The 13,621-nt window shown below is 41.9% G+C and overlaps 1 protein-coding gene and 1 long non-coding RNA gene across 3 annotated transcripts; one reads left to right on the plus strand and one right to left on the minus strand.

Annotated features, from left to right (window-relative positions):
• Window positions 1-1,440: 1,440 nt before the first annotated feature.
• LOC109984034 (voltage-dependent calcium channel beta subunit-associated regulatory protein) lies at window positions 1,441-13,621 on the minus strand. 2 transcript variants are annotated; one of them, XM_020634019.2, is made up of 11 exons: window positions 13,480-13,621; window positions 13,127-13,303; window positions 10,035-10,106; window positions 7,045-7,190; window positions 6,827-6,888; window positions 6,574-6,736; window positions 6,298-6,478; window positions 6,013-6,156; window positions 4,643-4,841; window positions 3,708-3,906; window positions 1,441-3,620 (listed from the first exon to the last, which is right to left on the minus strand). In XM_020634019.2, exons 3-11 carry the CDS (start codon window positions 10,080-10,082, stop codon window positions 1,739-1,741), a joined length of 3,024 nt encoding a protein of 1,007 aa, XP_020489675.2. In that variant the 5' UTR covers window positions 10,083-10,106; window positions 13,127-13,303; window positions 13,480-13,621; the 3' UTR covers window positions 1,441-1,738. The 2 variants fall into 2 exon arrangements, with proteins under 2 accessions (XP_020489675.2, XP_020489676.2); XM_020634020.2 differs by having other exon boundaries at window positions 13,399-13,613.
• On the plus strand, window positions 7,229-12,521 carry LOC136179058 (uncharacterized). The gene is made up of 2 exons (XR_010666329.1): window positions 7,229-10,162; window positions 12,225-12,521. It is a non-coding gene; the product is annotated as an uncharacterized lncRNA (long non-coding RNA).

A 13,621-nucleotide genomic window follows, 5' to 3' on the forward strand; every position in this document is an offset into this window, starting at 1 on the left:
GTTTCACAAGATACACACATACTGTCGCTCGAAGCCACGTGTGTTTGAGAGGGAAAGGGACAAGCTGTACCTTTTTCAGATTCCTGTGAGACAATCTTCACATGTAGAAACGTGCTTTCATGTTGAAGAGACGCAGATTGATATAAATACAGAATCGTTAATTACATCTTTCTATCCATACTGGGATAGAAAGAGAAGGAAAGCTGTGATTTTGCCAGATTTCAACACGTTTAAAAAAAAAAAAAAAAAATGATACCTGCAGAATATTAAATGAGTAAACTTATAGAAAGCCAGTATTTCCCTCGCTTTTTTAAAAACAAATCTCCTAAAATAAAACTAACAAAGTGTTGGTGCGTCTTTCCAATCGTATTTGACAATGGTCTTTCACTTCCCCCAGCCTTACTGTTGTTCTCAGACTGAAGCTCAGACAAAAATGTTAAGAAATTTGTGACAAACGTGCTTTAAAAATGCTTTACACTGTTGGTTGTTGAACAGCATAAAGAAATTCATTTTTATTTCCAGCTGTGGTTTAACACACTTTTTGTTCTCTGTTGTATTTTTTATACAGCAGCAGAGCAAGTGATGTGGGATTTACTTAAAAAATAAACGGAGGTCCCAGCATTTGTGCATATGACAGAACATGTCGAGCAGAGTAGCAAAGTGGCCTTTTTCTACAAGCTTTCATTGTTAATATTGATTTCTTGTGTTTTCAGTTAAGAATAGTTACAACATAACCAGACTTAATTAGTACAGTGTGAGAATATTCTGTTTGGATTCAAGAGCAGACAGTGCTGCTGCTATCAGTTTCAACCTCCGCCTTCACAGCCTCAACTCTGTCCCTGGACCATCTGTGTAAAAGCCTGAGAGGCTCTGGTGCCAGTCTTTTAAAGTATCATCCATCAGTCTCCCTCTCAGCAGAGTCCCAACAGAGATACAAAACACTCAGCTCAGGCCCACAGAACCTTCAGGATATGATGATTAATTAGGATACATTAAAAAAAGAAATGTGAAATCGCTTTTATGCAGAAAGTGTTTTGTTTTCTCCACATCTGCATGTATTGTCAATGAGAGAGGGCAGTAAGCACTGAAGCAGTGCGATCTGTTCTAAGAAACATCTGTTCTTCCTATTGCCAAAAAAAGAATCCACATTTTTTTTATTGAGACATTTACCCTTATGGTGATTGAGACAAGGACACTTGAGGACGATATGGTTTAAAAAAAGAGAGACATGGGTGACAGAAAATGCATCATTATCTTTCTTCCATCAAAGTGCTTCATGTTTTAAAGTTAAATTTGTAAACTATTCACATAAACATTGTTTAAGACACAGAGTAGCATGCGGGAAATTCACAATTCAGTCTGAAAATATTGATTTTTCTTCTGAATATGGGCCTGTATTTGTATATCTATGGTATAACCGCATTTGAGTTTTTAGGAGTGTTAAAAAAAAAAAAAAGGGAGGGGAGGGGGGGTATCACATGGCGTCACAGTGGAAATTAAGGTCTGAATGGAATCGCTAGAAGAAACTGGCCATCAAGAAGGTAGATCTGTCCTTTAGAGTATATTGGTGTTTAGATTTTTCAGTTATGACAGCATGATTATCACAAGATTTGTCCAAATGTAAGGGGAACAGAGAATGACCAAGTATCTTACATGATGTTTTAAGTGCTTTAGACAACTTCAGGTCTGCTGTCTCTAGAGATATGGATTTGAAATAAAGTTGAAGCTTGTAAGCAGGTTATGTGGGATTGAAGCCAGGTGATGCTCGCACACCAGCGAGCACCCTCTCTGTTCCTCCCTGACTGAGCTTCTCAGCAGTGCGCAGGTCCCCATAGAGCCTCTCCTCTACTGCCACCGCCAGCTTGTCTGTCAGGCATCTTTCTGTCTGCAGGGAAACCTCTGAGAGGATCGCTTGACTACTGTTGTTGTTCCTGTTGTCGACTTTGGGATCCATGAACCTCCTCTGTGTAGTCAAAGTGGTCAAAGACTGGCTTGTTGTGCTTTCTGTCTCCGTTTTCATGGAGACTTGGCAGCCATCTGCGGCACAGGTCGTCTCTGCACAACTCTTTGTTTCTTCAGTGCCTTCAGAGGTTGAGCTGGCTGTACTTTCTATACCACCCCCCAATGCCCCTCCACATGATGGAACTTTGTCTTCCTTGTTCTCTTTGGCTGCTTCTTCACAAGCCGCTACCTCACTGGCTTCTTCATCAGCTGCACTTGCAATGCGTGAAAGAGTGCTGTGATACCTGGTGTCCAGAGGGTATCCTGCACTGTCACCTCTCCGCAGAGGGGTAAACCTCTGCCTCTCCAAAGATGGGGAGTACCTTCCCCCAGCACTTGTCCCTGGGTCGCTGTATTGCTTGTGTCTCTGCCACTGTTTCCGGAGGTGAACCCTGGATCGGTGCCTGGTGCGCAATGGAGATTCCTGCTGGTCGAACCTCGGATCGTGACGGAGGAACTCGTTGAACAAAGCGTCCGTCTTCTCGTCGATGCTGTAGTCACGGCGGCAGAGACGAGGTTTATGCGGACTACGGGGCTTCATCAGTGGAGATATAAGCTGTGATTGAGATTCTGAAGGTTTCTCAGGATGGAGGGACTTCAGACGTTGTCGATATGGTTCTTGAAGTGTCAGAGATTGGCTGCCAGTTTCAGATCTGTTCTTAAGTTTCTTCTCCTTCTCTGTTCTGTCAGCCATCTCATCCTCCAGCTCCTCCTGAAAAAGACGGGCCTCAATGCTCTCACACACTGAACCTTTTCTCCCTGAGCTTGTAAAGAACATCCTTCTTTCAGACGCCGTCTTTCCTCGAGGAGCTCCAGGAGTCCCGAAAAGTCGCATTTCTTCAGGAGCTCTGGATGGTGCTTCAATAGAGGCATAGCCACTGTCCATCTGGAGTAGCTTACGGTTGCCTGCCTCCCCTTCCCCTCCTGCCCCACTTCCCATGTCACTGTCTCCACCTGACGCCCCTCTGATCCTTCCCTCCGCCCTCTCTCCCTCCCCTTCTCCTTCTCCTTCAGGCTCATCATCCAGGTCTTGGGACAAGCAGCTGTCCAGTCCAGAGCGAGCCCCTGCGCCACTAAGGGATGAAACGCTGTCAGCATCACTGCGGATAGACTCCCGATCCGTGCTGCTCTGGTCTGAGGAGGCGTATTGCTCAAGAGAGGCACGCAAGCTCCAAATGTCTCTGTACAGGGAGGGAGGATTTTCCGAGCTCTCCTGACGAACTATGAAAGTAAAGGATGAGCCTGAGTCGGCTCGTCGTCTGGCTTCAGCTCCCAATACCGCCTCATCCCCATCATCTAACTCTGCCTCACCTTTTTTCCTCAAGTCTGATGTCACACTGTCTGTTTTTGTGTCTTCAGCTTTACTCAACAGGTCTTCAAACCTTTCCTTTATGGCAGCGTCTTGTTCTTCCCCAAACAAGTCGTCTTCTTCAGCAGATTCTCCCTCAAGTCCCGCCGTTTCTGTACCTGCACCAAACGTTGTTTCTTTTTCTACTCCTGTTCCATTTGCTGTGGCTTTCTCTTGCCTCTGAGCTTGACAGTCATTTGTAGGCAAACAGAGATCCTCTCTTCTGACGCTGCTGTTGCCTCCTACGTCCGCCATGGCCTCAAGTTGTAGCCTACACAGAGGGAGTTAGAGGGTCAGTTCATCAACAGTTCATAGAATTTCATGGTGCAAGTCATTGGATAATGGAAAAGCTCTGTACCTGCTGAGGAAGGATGTGGGAGCAGTGGCTTGGTGAGACAGAGACTCTGCAGAGAGTGCCTGGAGGCCGCTTGTCTGATTGGGAGTTTGTGGGAAAGATTCAACAGCCTTGTCTCGAAGAGGAGAAGAGTCATCTTCAGTGTGATCAGTGGTTTCACTTGCTGCTCTCTGTCTCTGAAATGGCCTTCTCTTGGGAGATCCTGTTAGAAAGTATATTAAGATCCTAGTTGACAACATTTTACTCCCCATTATTAATCAGTCCCTCAAGGAATGCATTTGCAACCATTTACCCCCAGTCAGCCAATTCCTGGCTATGTTGCATAAGCTTCCAATTTGTCCAAACATCACAACCGTTGTGAAATTTGACCGATAATCCTTTATTGTACCCAATTTTTCTTTTATATCTTTCTAATGCTGCATGCTTAAGAATGCCTTTTTTATGTAAAGCAAATAACTGTGCTGTTCAAGCGAGCTCTGGTGCAACATAGCATACCGTTTGTTGCAGAAATGCTACAGTGTATCTGTAGTAATAAATACAACACTGTGTATTCTTGTGTTATTTAACAGTTTTCCAAACTCTAGCTGTCCACTGAGCCATCCCATGATGCCTTGGGTGGGGTCTGCCAACCAGTCGGAGACTGTGCTCCCTATGTTACACCAACCATATGCTCTAATCTGTGATATGTGCTCATGTGTGTGTCAGTACTGATCTCAAATAGACTTGAGCAGTGAGATAGTAATCCCCTCTGTCACATTTCAGTGACTTTATGCTGGAAGACAAATTAATGAGATTAACAGAATCAGAGTTCTTCTTTGTGAGATTACCAAATTAAGCCTATGAAACCCTGGATGGAATGTACATAACCACGCTTTTGCAAAGTTAGACTTTAGCCACAAATTCAATCTTACTCATCCATCTATGACATTTATCCAAACCTTTAGCATCCAAGCTGGCAGCCCGGTGACTGCTGTCAAACTTCCACCTCCTGAAGTATGGTCCAGCCCCCTCCAGACTGGCATGACGCCGCAGTTTAGTGAAGAAATGTAGAACTGAACTCTGGCCCAAAGTTTGAGTCAACTCTCCTCTCACCTTCTTTTCTCCCTCGGCCTGCTCCCTGTCCCCAACAGCCTCCATCTGCGAGAGGAAAAGAAAGGAGGGGTTAAATCACACAGGCTGAGATGAATCGTGACAGGCAGAGGCAAAGCCCTCAGGGGACAGCAGTTTGTCATTTTATCACCCAGTTGCAGTGATGACTGATGTCACAGTGCATCAGTGGTTTTTCAGCCGGTAGCTTTTCACAGCTCAGTTTATGGATAAAGCTGCACTGAAGAGTCCATCTGTGTAAATAAAGTTTTGGACCAACAGTGAGAATTCTTAACAACTTGTAATTTCCCTGCTGAACAGATTATGTATGTATCGTTTGCAGTTTTGAGGAAATGTATGATAGAAATGATAAAATATCAGCTCTTGTATAAAACGTATCCCTCAGGCTGAGAGTCTTACTGTTTCATAAGCAGCAAGACCCAAGGAAGAAATTATTGATTTTGCCTGGGAAATGCGAAGGTTAAAAAAATACAGAGCATCTCCTTTCATGATGGGAAATGTAACTTGGGGTTGTAAAACATGGCTCGCTCTAAAGCCTTATTTGTGTCTATGAGAGGCTAGGCTAAATGCTAACGTTTGCACGCTTTCGCTCTCACAGACACAATTCTAATAAACTTTATTTATGGTGTACTTTTCAAATCTGAGTTAAAACATTCTTCACGAAGGCAACAAAATAAAACGTGAGCTCAAAAATAATAATTACCAAGCATAGTGGTGTTAAGCATTTAAGTTTAAACATTTACTAGCTTTTGAGTTAGCTTGCTAGCATTGGCTCTCTAGCTGTAAGTGGTTATCATAATTGTGGATTTAAGGAAACCAAAGTCATTTTGAAAGCAAACATTACTTGCCCACTGTATAAAGTACTGCTGCATTAATACACCCATGGCCTCATGGTCAAGAGCTTTCTAAAAGGTTATATTTACTGTTGTGTAACTAATACATTATATAGCAATTAATCCAATTGTCATTTTTCAAAATGATTAATCAATCTCATGAGGGAACCAGAGTCAAAGACCTTTTACAAAAGTCATCAGTTTTCATGGTCCAGATGTCATGAATGTCCGTATACATTTTCCTTCCAGTTGAGTTTGAGATGTTTCAAAGTTGATCGTCCAAACACACTCTAATGTACCAAAACAGATAGACTGACTTTATGTAATCATTCTGACTCTCAATACAAAGTGGAAAATTGTTAACTTACAGTCTGGGAGCGTGTGTGTTGTGGTTTTAGGCCTGATGAGGCCTGTCGGGGGCCCTGGTCCAGGATGGTTGAGTGGTGCGGGTCTCCTGGCAAACCTCCGCTGAGGCCCTGTCCCTTCCAGTCTGAGACTCTCCTGTCAGTGGGCTGAAGAGAGAAATCAGCAGATTCAGTTTATTTATATAGCACATTTCAGCAACATGGCAATTCAAAGTTCTTCACACAGGACATCATCAGCTTAGAGTATCTAACCTGCCATGCGAGATAAATCGGTGTGTTTAACGTTACCTGATAGATGGTGAGGGGCAGTTTGGGAGCAGACACCTCACTGATGTTGACAGTGCTGCTCTCTGTTGAGTCACACTCCATGATAGTGAGGATCTTTAAATCACATGGAGCTGGAGGAAGGTGGAGGTGGGTCAGCCGGGCGTTTTTCAAGTGATGGAAGTCACCCTCAGTCAGAGTGTACCTGAGAAAGCCAACAAATCATCTTATCTAGCTCGTCAAGAGCCTATTCAAGCTAAAATGTTAAAACAAAATCTCTTTAGCTCAGCTGAGTGTTACCTGCGTCCTTTATCCTGAGTCGTCTTCTCCTGTACGTAAAGTGCAGATTCATTGAAGGAAACTCTGCGGCCAGTAGACCCGGTGGAGACGAATCGTTCTGACTCTCCATCGTGACAGCTTGAAGCTGAGAGAGCGTCTGATTCATCCAGATGAATGGTAATCTCTGAGTGACAAGGACAAACACAGAAAACGTTTGTTACAAAAGTTGAGAAGAAGATTTTATGTAAGAACTTAACAAATACCCAGCTCTGACCTTGGGTGGGCTGAGAGTCCTCAGCATAGGTGGTGTTTGTCTTCTCAAGGTCATCGCTGGCTCTGAAAGAGAGAAAAGAAGTCTTACTAGTTCTGCTTTTTCACCAAAACAACAACCCCTCCTCACAGCTTTCACTTTTCGTATTCCATACAGCTTTAATCCCCTGCTGCTTGCAAAAGAATGAGAACCTGCCAGGTCCCACACAACGAGTCACCCACCTGGAGTAGCGTCGCCCCCCCATGCAGCAGCGATGACAGAAGAGTAGCAGCAGGGAGAGCAGCACCAGCATCCCCCCGGCAAAAACACTCAGCATCACCAACAGTAGCACATAGTTCTCCACCTGACCTGCAGACACAGGCACGTCCTGACAGAGAGCACCAAGACAAGAGGTTAGGACCCCAGTAGTACTCTATTTCATCCAGTCCACTTGATCATGTTTCCTAAGGATCGACGGGCTGTGTGTTGATCAAAAACAAAGCCTCTAACATTTATGTATTTATTTATTCCAATTTTTGCTATTGTAATTTGTTTACGAATATATTTAAAAGCTTTACTAACTGCAGTTTACGTTTTATTTTACAGAGGTCTTATTCATTTTTCAATTATTATGAGACAGCTACAACACACAGCACAAAATAAATACCCAGCAACATACATTATGGATGTTGTGTTTGATTACTGTGTAAGTCTTTAAACACAAAATATCTATTATCACCCTAATACGTTTGAACTATGACCCTTCGACATTATGCAGTCATTTAATCACTTATTAGCAGTAGTTCAGATTGTTGAACTGGACTTTTGATTTGATTTAGTGCTTTAATAAGTGCTGGATTTCCAGAGTTCAGTTGTTCATATTTTACATGAACTGAACAACAAATTCAGATGAGAGATTTTTCTTTCTGCAGTATTTACCAACTGACAGAACATAATTTGGCCTTTTACCAGACTTAAATGCCCTGATATCTGTCCTTTACTCTCACTGCTCTCTGTACTCACTAAAGAAATACGTAGCAAAAAAAAACTTCTTTAAGAAACCATTTGTCCAATTAAGAAAGTCCCTTCACCCAAATCCCCAGTCAACTGATAAAACAAGAACAAACTCTTCCCTGTTAATACTGCTAGCATTAGAAATTGAAAAATGTACAGAAAATATTCACTATGTCCCTGCTAAAATAAGTACTTAAACCCAATAATAACTCAACCCAGGCTCTAACTTTACTCTGTTTGAGCTGCATCCATTAAATGTCCATATCATGGTGTTTAAATGGTATGGTTTGGAATCCTAACTCATTCCGCTACAAACAGAGTAAGTCTGAATCACACATGTGTTGTGATGTGTTGTGATGTGTTGTTGTTGTTGTGAGCTCAACCGCTACATCAGACCTGCTGCTTCAGTAATGGATTATTTCCCCTTTGAGCTCTGCAGCAATGAGGAATGTCATTGTCACATTACGCTGCCAGATAAGCGCCGTTATATTTAATAAGTGGTGGAATTAGCACTGAAAGACTTTCTTAAATCACCACTCCTCACAGTGATTCTTATCCACACACACTCATATAGACCCTGCCTGCTTACACGCACATACACAGAGACTGCTACTCTCTCTGATTAATACTCTCAGTCTTGGCTGAGAGAGCTTGGGGATGCTAATCGAAACGTCAGCGAGACCCTTAATTCAATTTCCAAGCTCTTCTCAATGAGATTGAAATGAGGCCTCTGTAGGCTAAAAATGGAAAATTTGGAGGAGGCGGACGCAGACGCAAATGAGCAATCCCCACACAAGACTATCCTGGCTCTTCTTCCGATGTCCGTATCAAAAGAGAGCGGAAAATAATTGGGCTTTTTTTAATGCATAGATGGAAAACTCTTCCATTGCATCATGAGCATTATAAAATGTTAAAAGGTTGAACGACGTCAGAGAAAGCAAAGAGGTGGGGAAGCTTCTTATAGAGCGCAGACTGACCTTAAGATGAACGTCAACTTAACAGGGGGAGCAACAAGGTCAAATCTGCTGCTGACTGCAGGTACAGACATTCAGGTTTCATCCCATGAGAAATCATTATGAATTGATCTACTCATGAATCTTCCCAATTGATCACTTTGTCCAAAACACTCTTGTCTTGTCTTCAGCTCCCAAAAATCTAAAAACAATTTAAAAAAAGATCAATATAGTCAAAATAGCTGCAGATGAATTTCTTGCCATCCATCCAATAACGGTGTATTTTATAAAGCGGAGGATGTGTCTCACAGAGAGCCAGAACAGCTGTTTTTATGTTGACTCTGCAGTCAGTGTAAATGGCCGAGCTAGTTTCTTAAGAAAAAGCAACAATCAATCCATGTCAACTTCAATCCTAAACTCAATCTAACAGCAAAGGAGAGGTACAGCAAGAAAAGGCTGACGACTGTGTATGTCAGAATGACTGTAAAAGTATTTTCCCCCTTTTTCATTCAACCTCAAACCTGCTTCAGGCCAGAACATGTAAAACTAGGTCTCAACACACACAAACAGGCACACGTGGAGAATATTTTCACAATAATTAGATGCTGTCATGGCCTCATTCATATGAAGTTTATGGGGAAAGACTGTATAATGTGTTTGAAGCTATGAAAATAACAGAACAATGATGCACATATTGATACATCCACATGTGTGTTCAGCAGCAGTTAATCAATCAATCTGGATTTGTATAGCACCAATTCATGACAAATGTTATCTCAAGACACTTTACATATGAGCAGGTAAAAGAGCTTATTTTGAAGAGGAACAACCGAAGAAGAACAAGCAGCACTCGCACACAGTTTGTGAGTTCCTTCAGCTTGTGGAAATCTTCTGTTTTAAAATGCTCAGTCTTACAAGAACAACACAAATCAATCAATTGAGAGCCATATTGCTAACTCACACTGTGGAGGCAAACGACTGTCAGACCCCCTTTACACAGGCAGCTTTAACTGTCCGATAATCAATTTCTCCAGAGACTGCATTACACACAAAGATAGCAGCACAAACGGTCTTGTTTCTCCGTCCAATCCTCTTTGGATACGGATCAGGTTGTCCTACACACCTGGGATATAATACCTGTGAGTGGTGTTGTTTTTTCAGGCTGCTGATTGGTCGATTCAGGTTCAGTTTGATGTGTTAGGTAATGTGAAAGCTGTGTGTATGTGCGTGTGTGTGTGTGTGTGTGTGTACACAGCCATACTCACGGTGGAGTTGTCGGTCAGACTTGTCAGAACAGGCGACTCATCGCTCATGGTCCAGGTCAGCGTGAGTGAACACTGCAGAGGACGGAAGAAGTGAAGTTCGATGGAGCTGTGGCTTTTTATATTAAAAGGTGATGTTCCATTTCTTTTTTCTTATTTTCAAGGAATCACAGGAAATATCAAATCAAATGTTGTTTTGAAGACCAAGCTGTGTTGTAAATCTCCACTGTTGCTTAAACACAAGTTAAAGCACACCTGGTGACATTTTCCTTTATGTCAATGAATACTGAACTGTAGTTGTTTTATGACTTAGTTCCACCATTTTTACTCAGCTTCTTCAAAGAGTGTCGGGGGTGCATGTGTTCACAGTACAGAAGGATCTAGAAGCACTTGTTTATTGGATTGTAACCCTCTTGTTGCCATTATGTGAGGACTTTGGGGTATGAATCACAGGCACTAAAGCACATCCTACACATTAAGTAGCCGCCTGCCTTTTGCTGATTCAAGACACTGAAGTCAAATCGTCAGTAAGAGTTTGAGTATCACCTGAAGAGGAATTTAAGTTTGAAGTTTATGAATAAATTAGGCTGTATTTGTTTATATTGTTTAAAGTCATTATCTTCTAAATTCATACCGAAGAAAAAAGAAATGGGGATTAAGAGTCTCTCCTTAAAAGATGATTTAGAAAATATTTCATGCCTAAAAGAATACTTGGCGTTGGGGTTTCTCTCGGAGTGTTTCAACTAGTGGCCTCATTCAGGATACAGACCTGACTGTGGCCAATCAGGATATAACATATTTTTATCCATAACTCTGGGTGACCCATGAGAAAAAGAAAGAATGACCGGCCAAAATCAGAACAGCTAAGTGTAAAATGTCATGGCATTTAGTCTCAAACATGTCATTTGGCAGTGTCCTTCATAAAATGTTCCATACTTGTGTTTAAACTCAGTTTGTAACAATGCCTTTTTTACTATTTTAACATCATCATTCCAAACTAAACCTAAATATAATGACATCAATTCTCAAAGCTCTCCCAGGAACACAAATTATTCCAAATGACACTTTAAACTTTGTGTTATGCCCCAAAGTGACAAAGCGAGTTGTTATCTTGATTCAGTCCTGTGTGTTCAACTATGACGTGTCTTAAGGTTCACCATCATCTCCTGCAGGGTGAACCGTACAACACAATAACCAAAAGTCCGATGACATGCAGCTCTCAATCTGTAGACTCCAAGCCTGTCTGTAAATTAGACTCTGTCAGATGTGTGATAAAATAAACAGAAAGCAGAGGAGTCGAGAGTACATGATTATTTACACAGAGAGCAGCTTGTGTAACATCGGTCCATGACTGCATACCTTACACACGCACACACACGCACACACAAACCCTGCCGCACACTCACTCACCATGTGAGAGTCATGTTTTATGTAACAACTCGTACATTTAATGGCTCAAGGTAACTATGAATAGGACGGAGCACTGAATAGCAAGAACATCCCAACAATAGATACACACACACACACACTAGCACACACACTGACACCATCCTAAACAATATACAGTATATCTGGTTGTTTTTTTACACATTAACCTTTTGCAAATTTAAGAATTGAAGATATGTGTCTCCTAGAAACGCATGTTTTATATAGGCTTTTTAATTTATTTTACTTTTATTATCATGATAAACAAGAATTTAAGTGAAGATTAACCTGAATTTTAAAAACGCTGTGATTTCTGAGCTTTAGATTCAGTTTTTCTATCTCTTTCATTACAGACCTGATTAAGATACCTTTTTTTAAATGACAAAATGGTTTAAAGCCACCTCGTGGAGGAATTTAATGATTAAATCGTCTTCTCCATTTTATCGTTCAAGGTCTCAAAGGCGTCCTTGTGTAATTCTCTTTTCCTTTTCTTTAAGCTCACAGCCTGGATAACAGGGAAGCTTCTACTCATTTATCAATTACTTTATTTACTGACTTCCAGAATTGTCTATTTTGTCCGTCCCCATATTTGAGCAGAAGGTGAAGATCATCCGGTATGTTCTTTCAGTCAGACAAATCCTCTCACTTTTTGTTACCTTCTAATACTCCTGGTTTAGCCTAGCCATTTTCTGACTCACACACTTAATTAACTTTGTTGATCCACGGGGGATGCTTTTCATTTTGGGGCTTTTTGTGTCTTTATTGTAGAGATAGGACAGTGGACAGAGTCGAAAACCAGAGAGAGAGAGAGTGGGGAACGACATGCGAGAACGGAGCCACAGGTCGGACTCAAACCCTGGGCTGGATTTTGGGGGGAAAAAAAATATTTTAATGTAAAATAACGACGTGAAGCCAAATATTCCACTGTGTGAACATTATAACACATAGTTAACTTAAAGTTACATTTTCATTTGATGTCGATTAATTTTTCTTCCTATGTTTTTTTTTACCTTTAAGGCTATATAAGAAATAAAGGGATATCCATTGATGTTTAATGGTTACAAATTCCATTTGTGGCATGCATTTATTGTTCGTAACTTTATTAGTATCTTAACAATAAAACATATTTGTTGTATATTTACATTATGTTATTTATTTAGTTGAATTCTGTATCAATTACCCAGAGTAAGAGTTTCTGCACAATTAACACAGTTAAAGTTGATGAGTGCAGACTTCTCTTCATCTTTTTCTTCTCTGACAATTCTTCTTTTTGTCATTCTCTGCCACCCCCTTCTTATCTTTATTGTTATTATTCTATCATTGTCTACTTTTAATTATAAACTTCTTAGCTTCAGCATGTTTCGTTTATCACAAGTAAACAAAATGCCCACACACACAAACATGCGCACATCACACAAACAAACACCGAGACAACAAAAATCTTGAGTGCAGGCTATATGCGTGCGCGAGTGTGCGTGTTAAATCCTCACATCATCTCTCGCACTAACCACAGACAGTCGCCACATCTGGCAGACAGACAGATATCCACAGAGATACTTTCTAGTTAGCGGTCTGCAAAGATTTTTAGGATGTTCAAGCAGCACCAGTATATTGAGTAAGGGAGGGGTGGGGGCTGGATGGTGACGGTGTCCAGATGTGCAAGATCTTACGGTGTATACAGGCGGTGTTGAGGCTCCGTGCAGACGGACTACAGAGACCCGCTGCAGCCAGCGGAGCGCGGCAGCAGGAGCAGCCTCAGCATCATCAACATCAGCAGCATCTTCCCCTCTCCTCCGAAAACCCTCCGATCACAGCTATCCCACATCTCTGCGTCGTGTGCTCTCAGTCTGCGGGGAACAAACCACGATCAGTCACACAGCCCGGACTCCACTGCCCGTTAAACAAACATCCCACACTCAAGCCATGTATCCCAACATCTTACATAATGAAATAGTGACACATTTCACACGTGCGGTGTCCGCGGACTGGTCCTGATGTGATCGGGATACAAGATTGGACTTACCCGGGTGAAAAGTCCGTGAGAAGCGGCGCTCCACAGGCAGCCTGCCCCCTCTGCATACTTTATTTTAGCTTCGAATGAAGACTGTAGTTATGAATGAAACCACAGACACACCCACCGCCCGCTCCCGACACACCACGTGACC

This window comes from Labrus bergylta, chromosome 4 (genome assembly GCF_963930695.1).
Source record: "Labrus bergylta chromosome 4, fLabBer1.1, whole genome shotgun sequence".
Lineage (NCBI taxonomy): Eukaryota > Metazoa > Chordata > Actinopteri > Labriformes > Labridae > Labrus > Labrus bergylta.

Bases quoted from the DNA above. Each gene is read 5' to 3' on its own strand.
- LOC109984034 (XM_020634019.2), bottom strand. From the start codon at position 10,082: ATGAGCGATGAGTCGCCTGTTCTGACAAGTCTGACCGACAACTCCACC. The intron at 6,889-7,044 runs GTGGGTGACTCG...TCTCTCTTTCAG, and splicing joins GGGGGGCGACGCTACTCCAG to AGCCAGCGATGACCTTGAGA. The intron at 6,479-6,573 runs GTAACACTCAGC...TGGCTTTCTCAG, and splicing joins ACTCAGGATAAAGGACGCAG to GTACACTCTGACTGAGGGTG.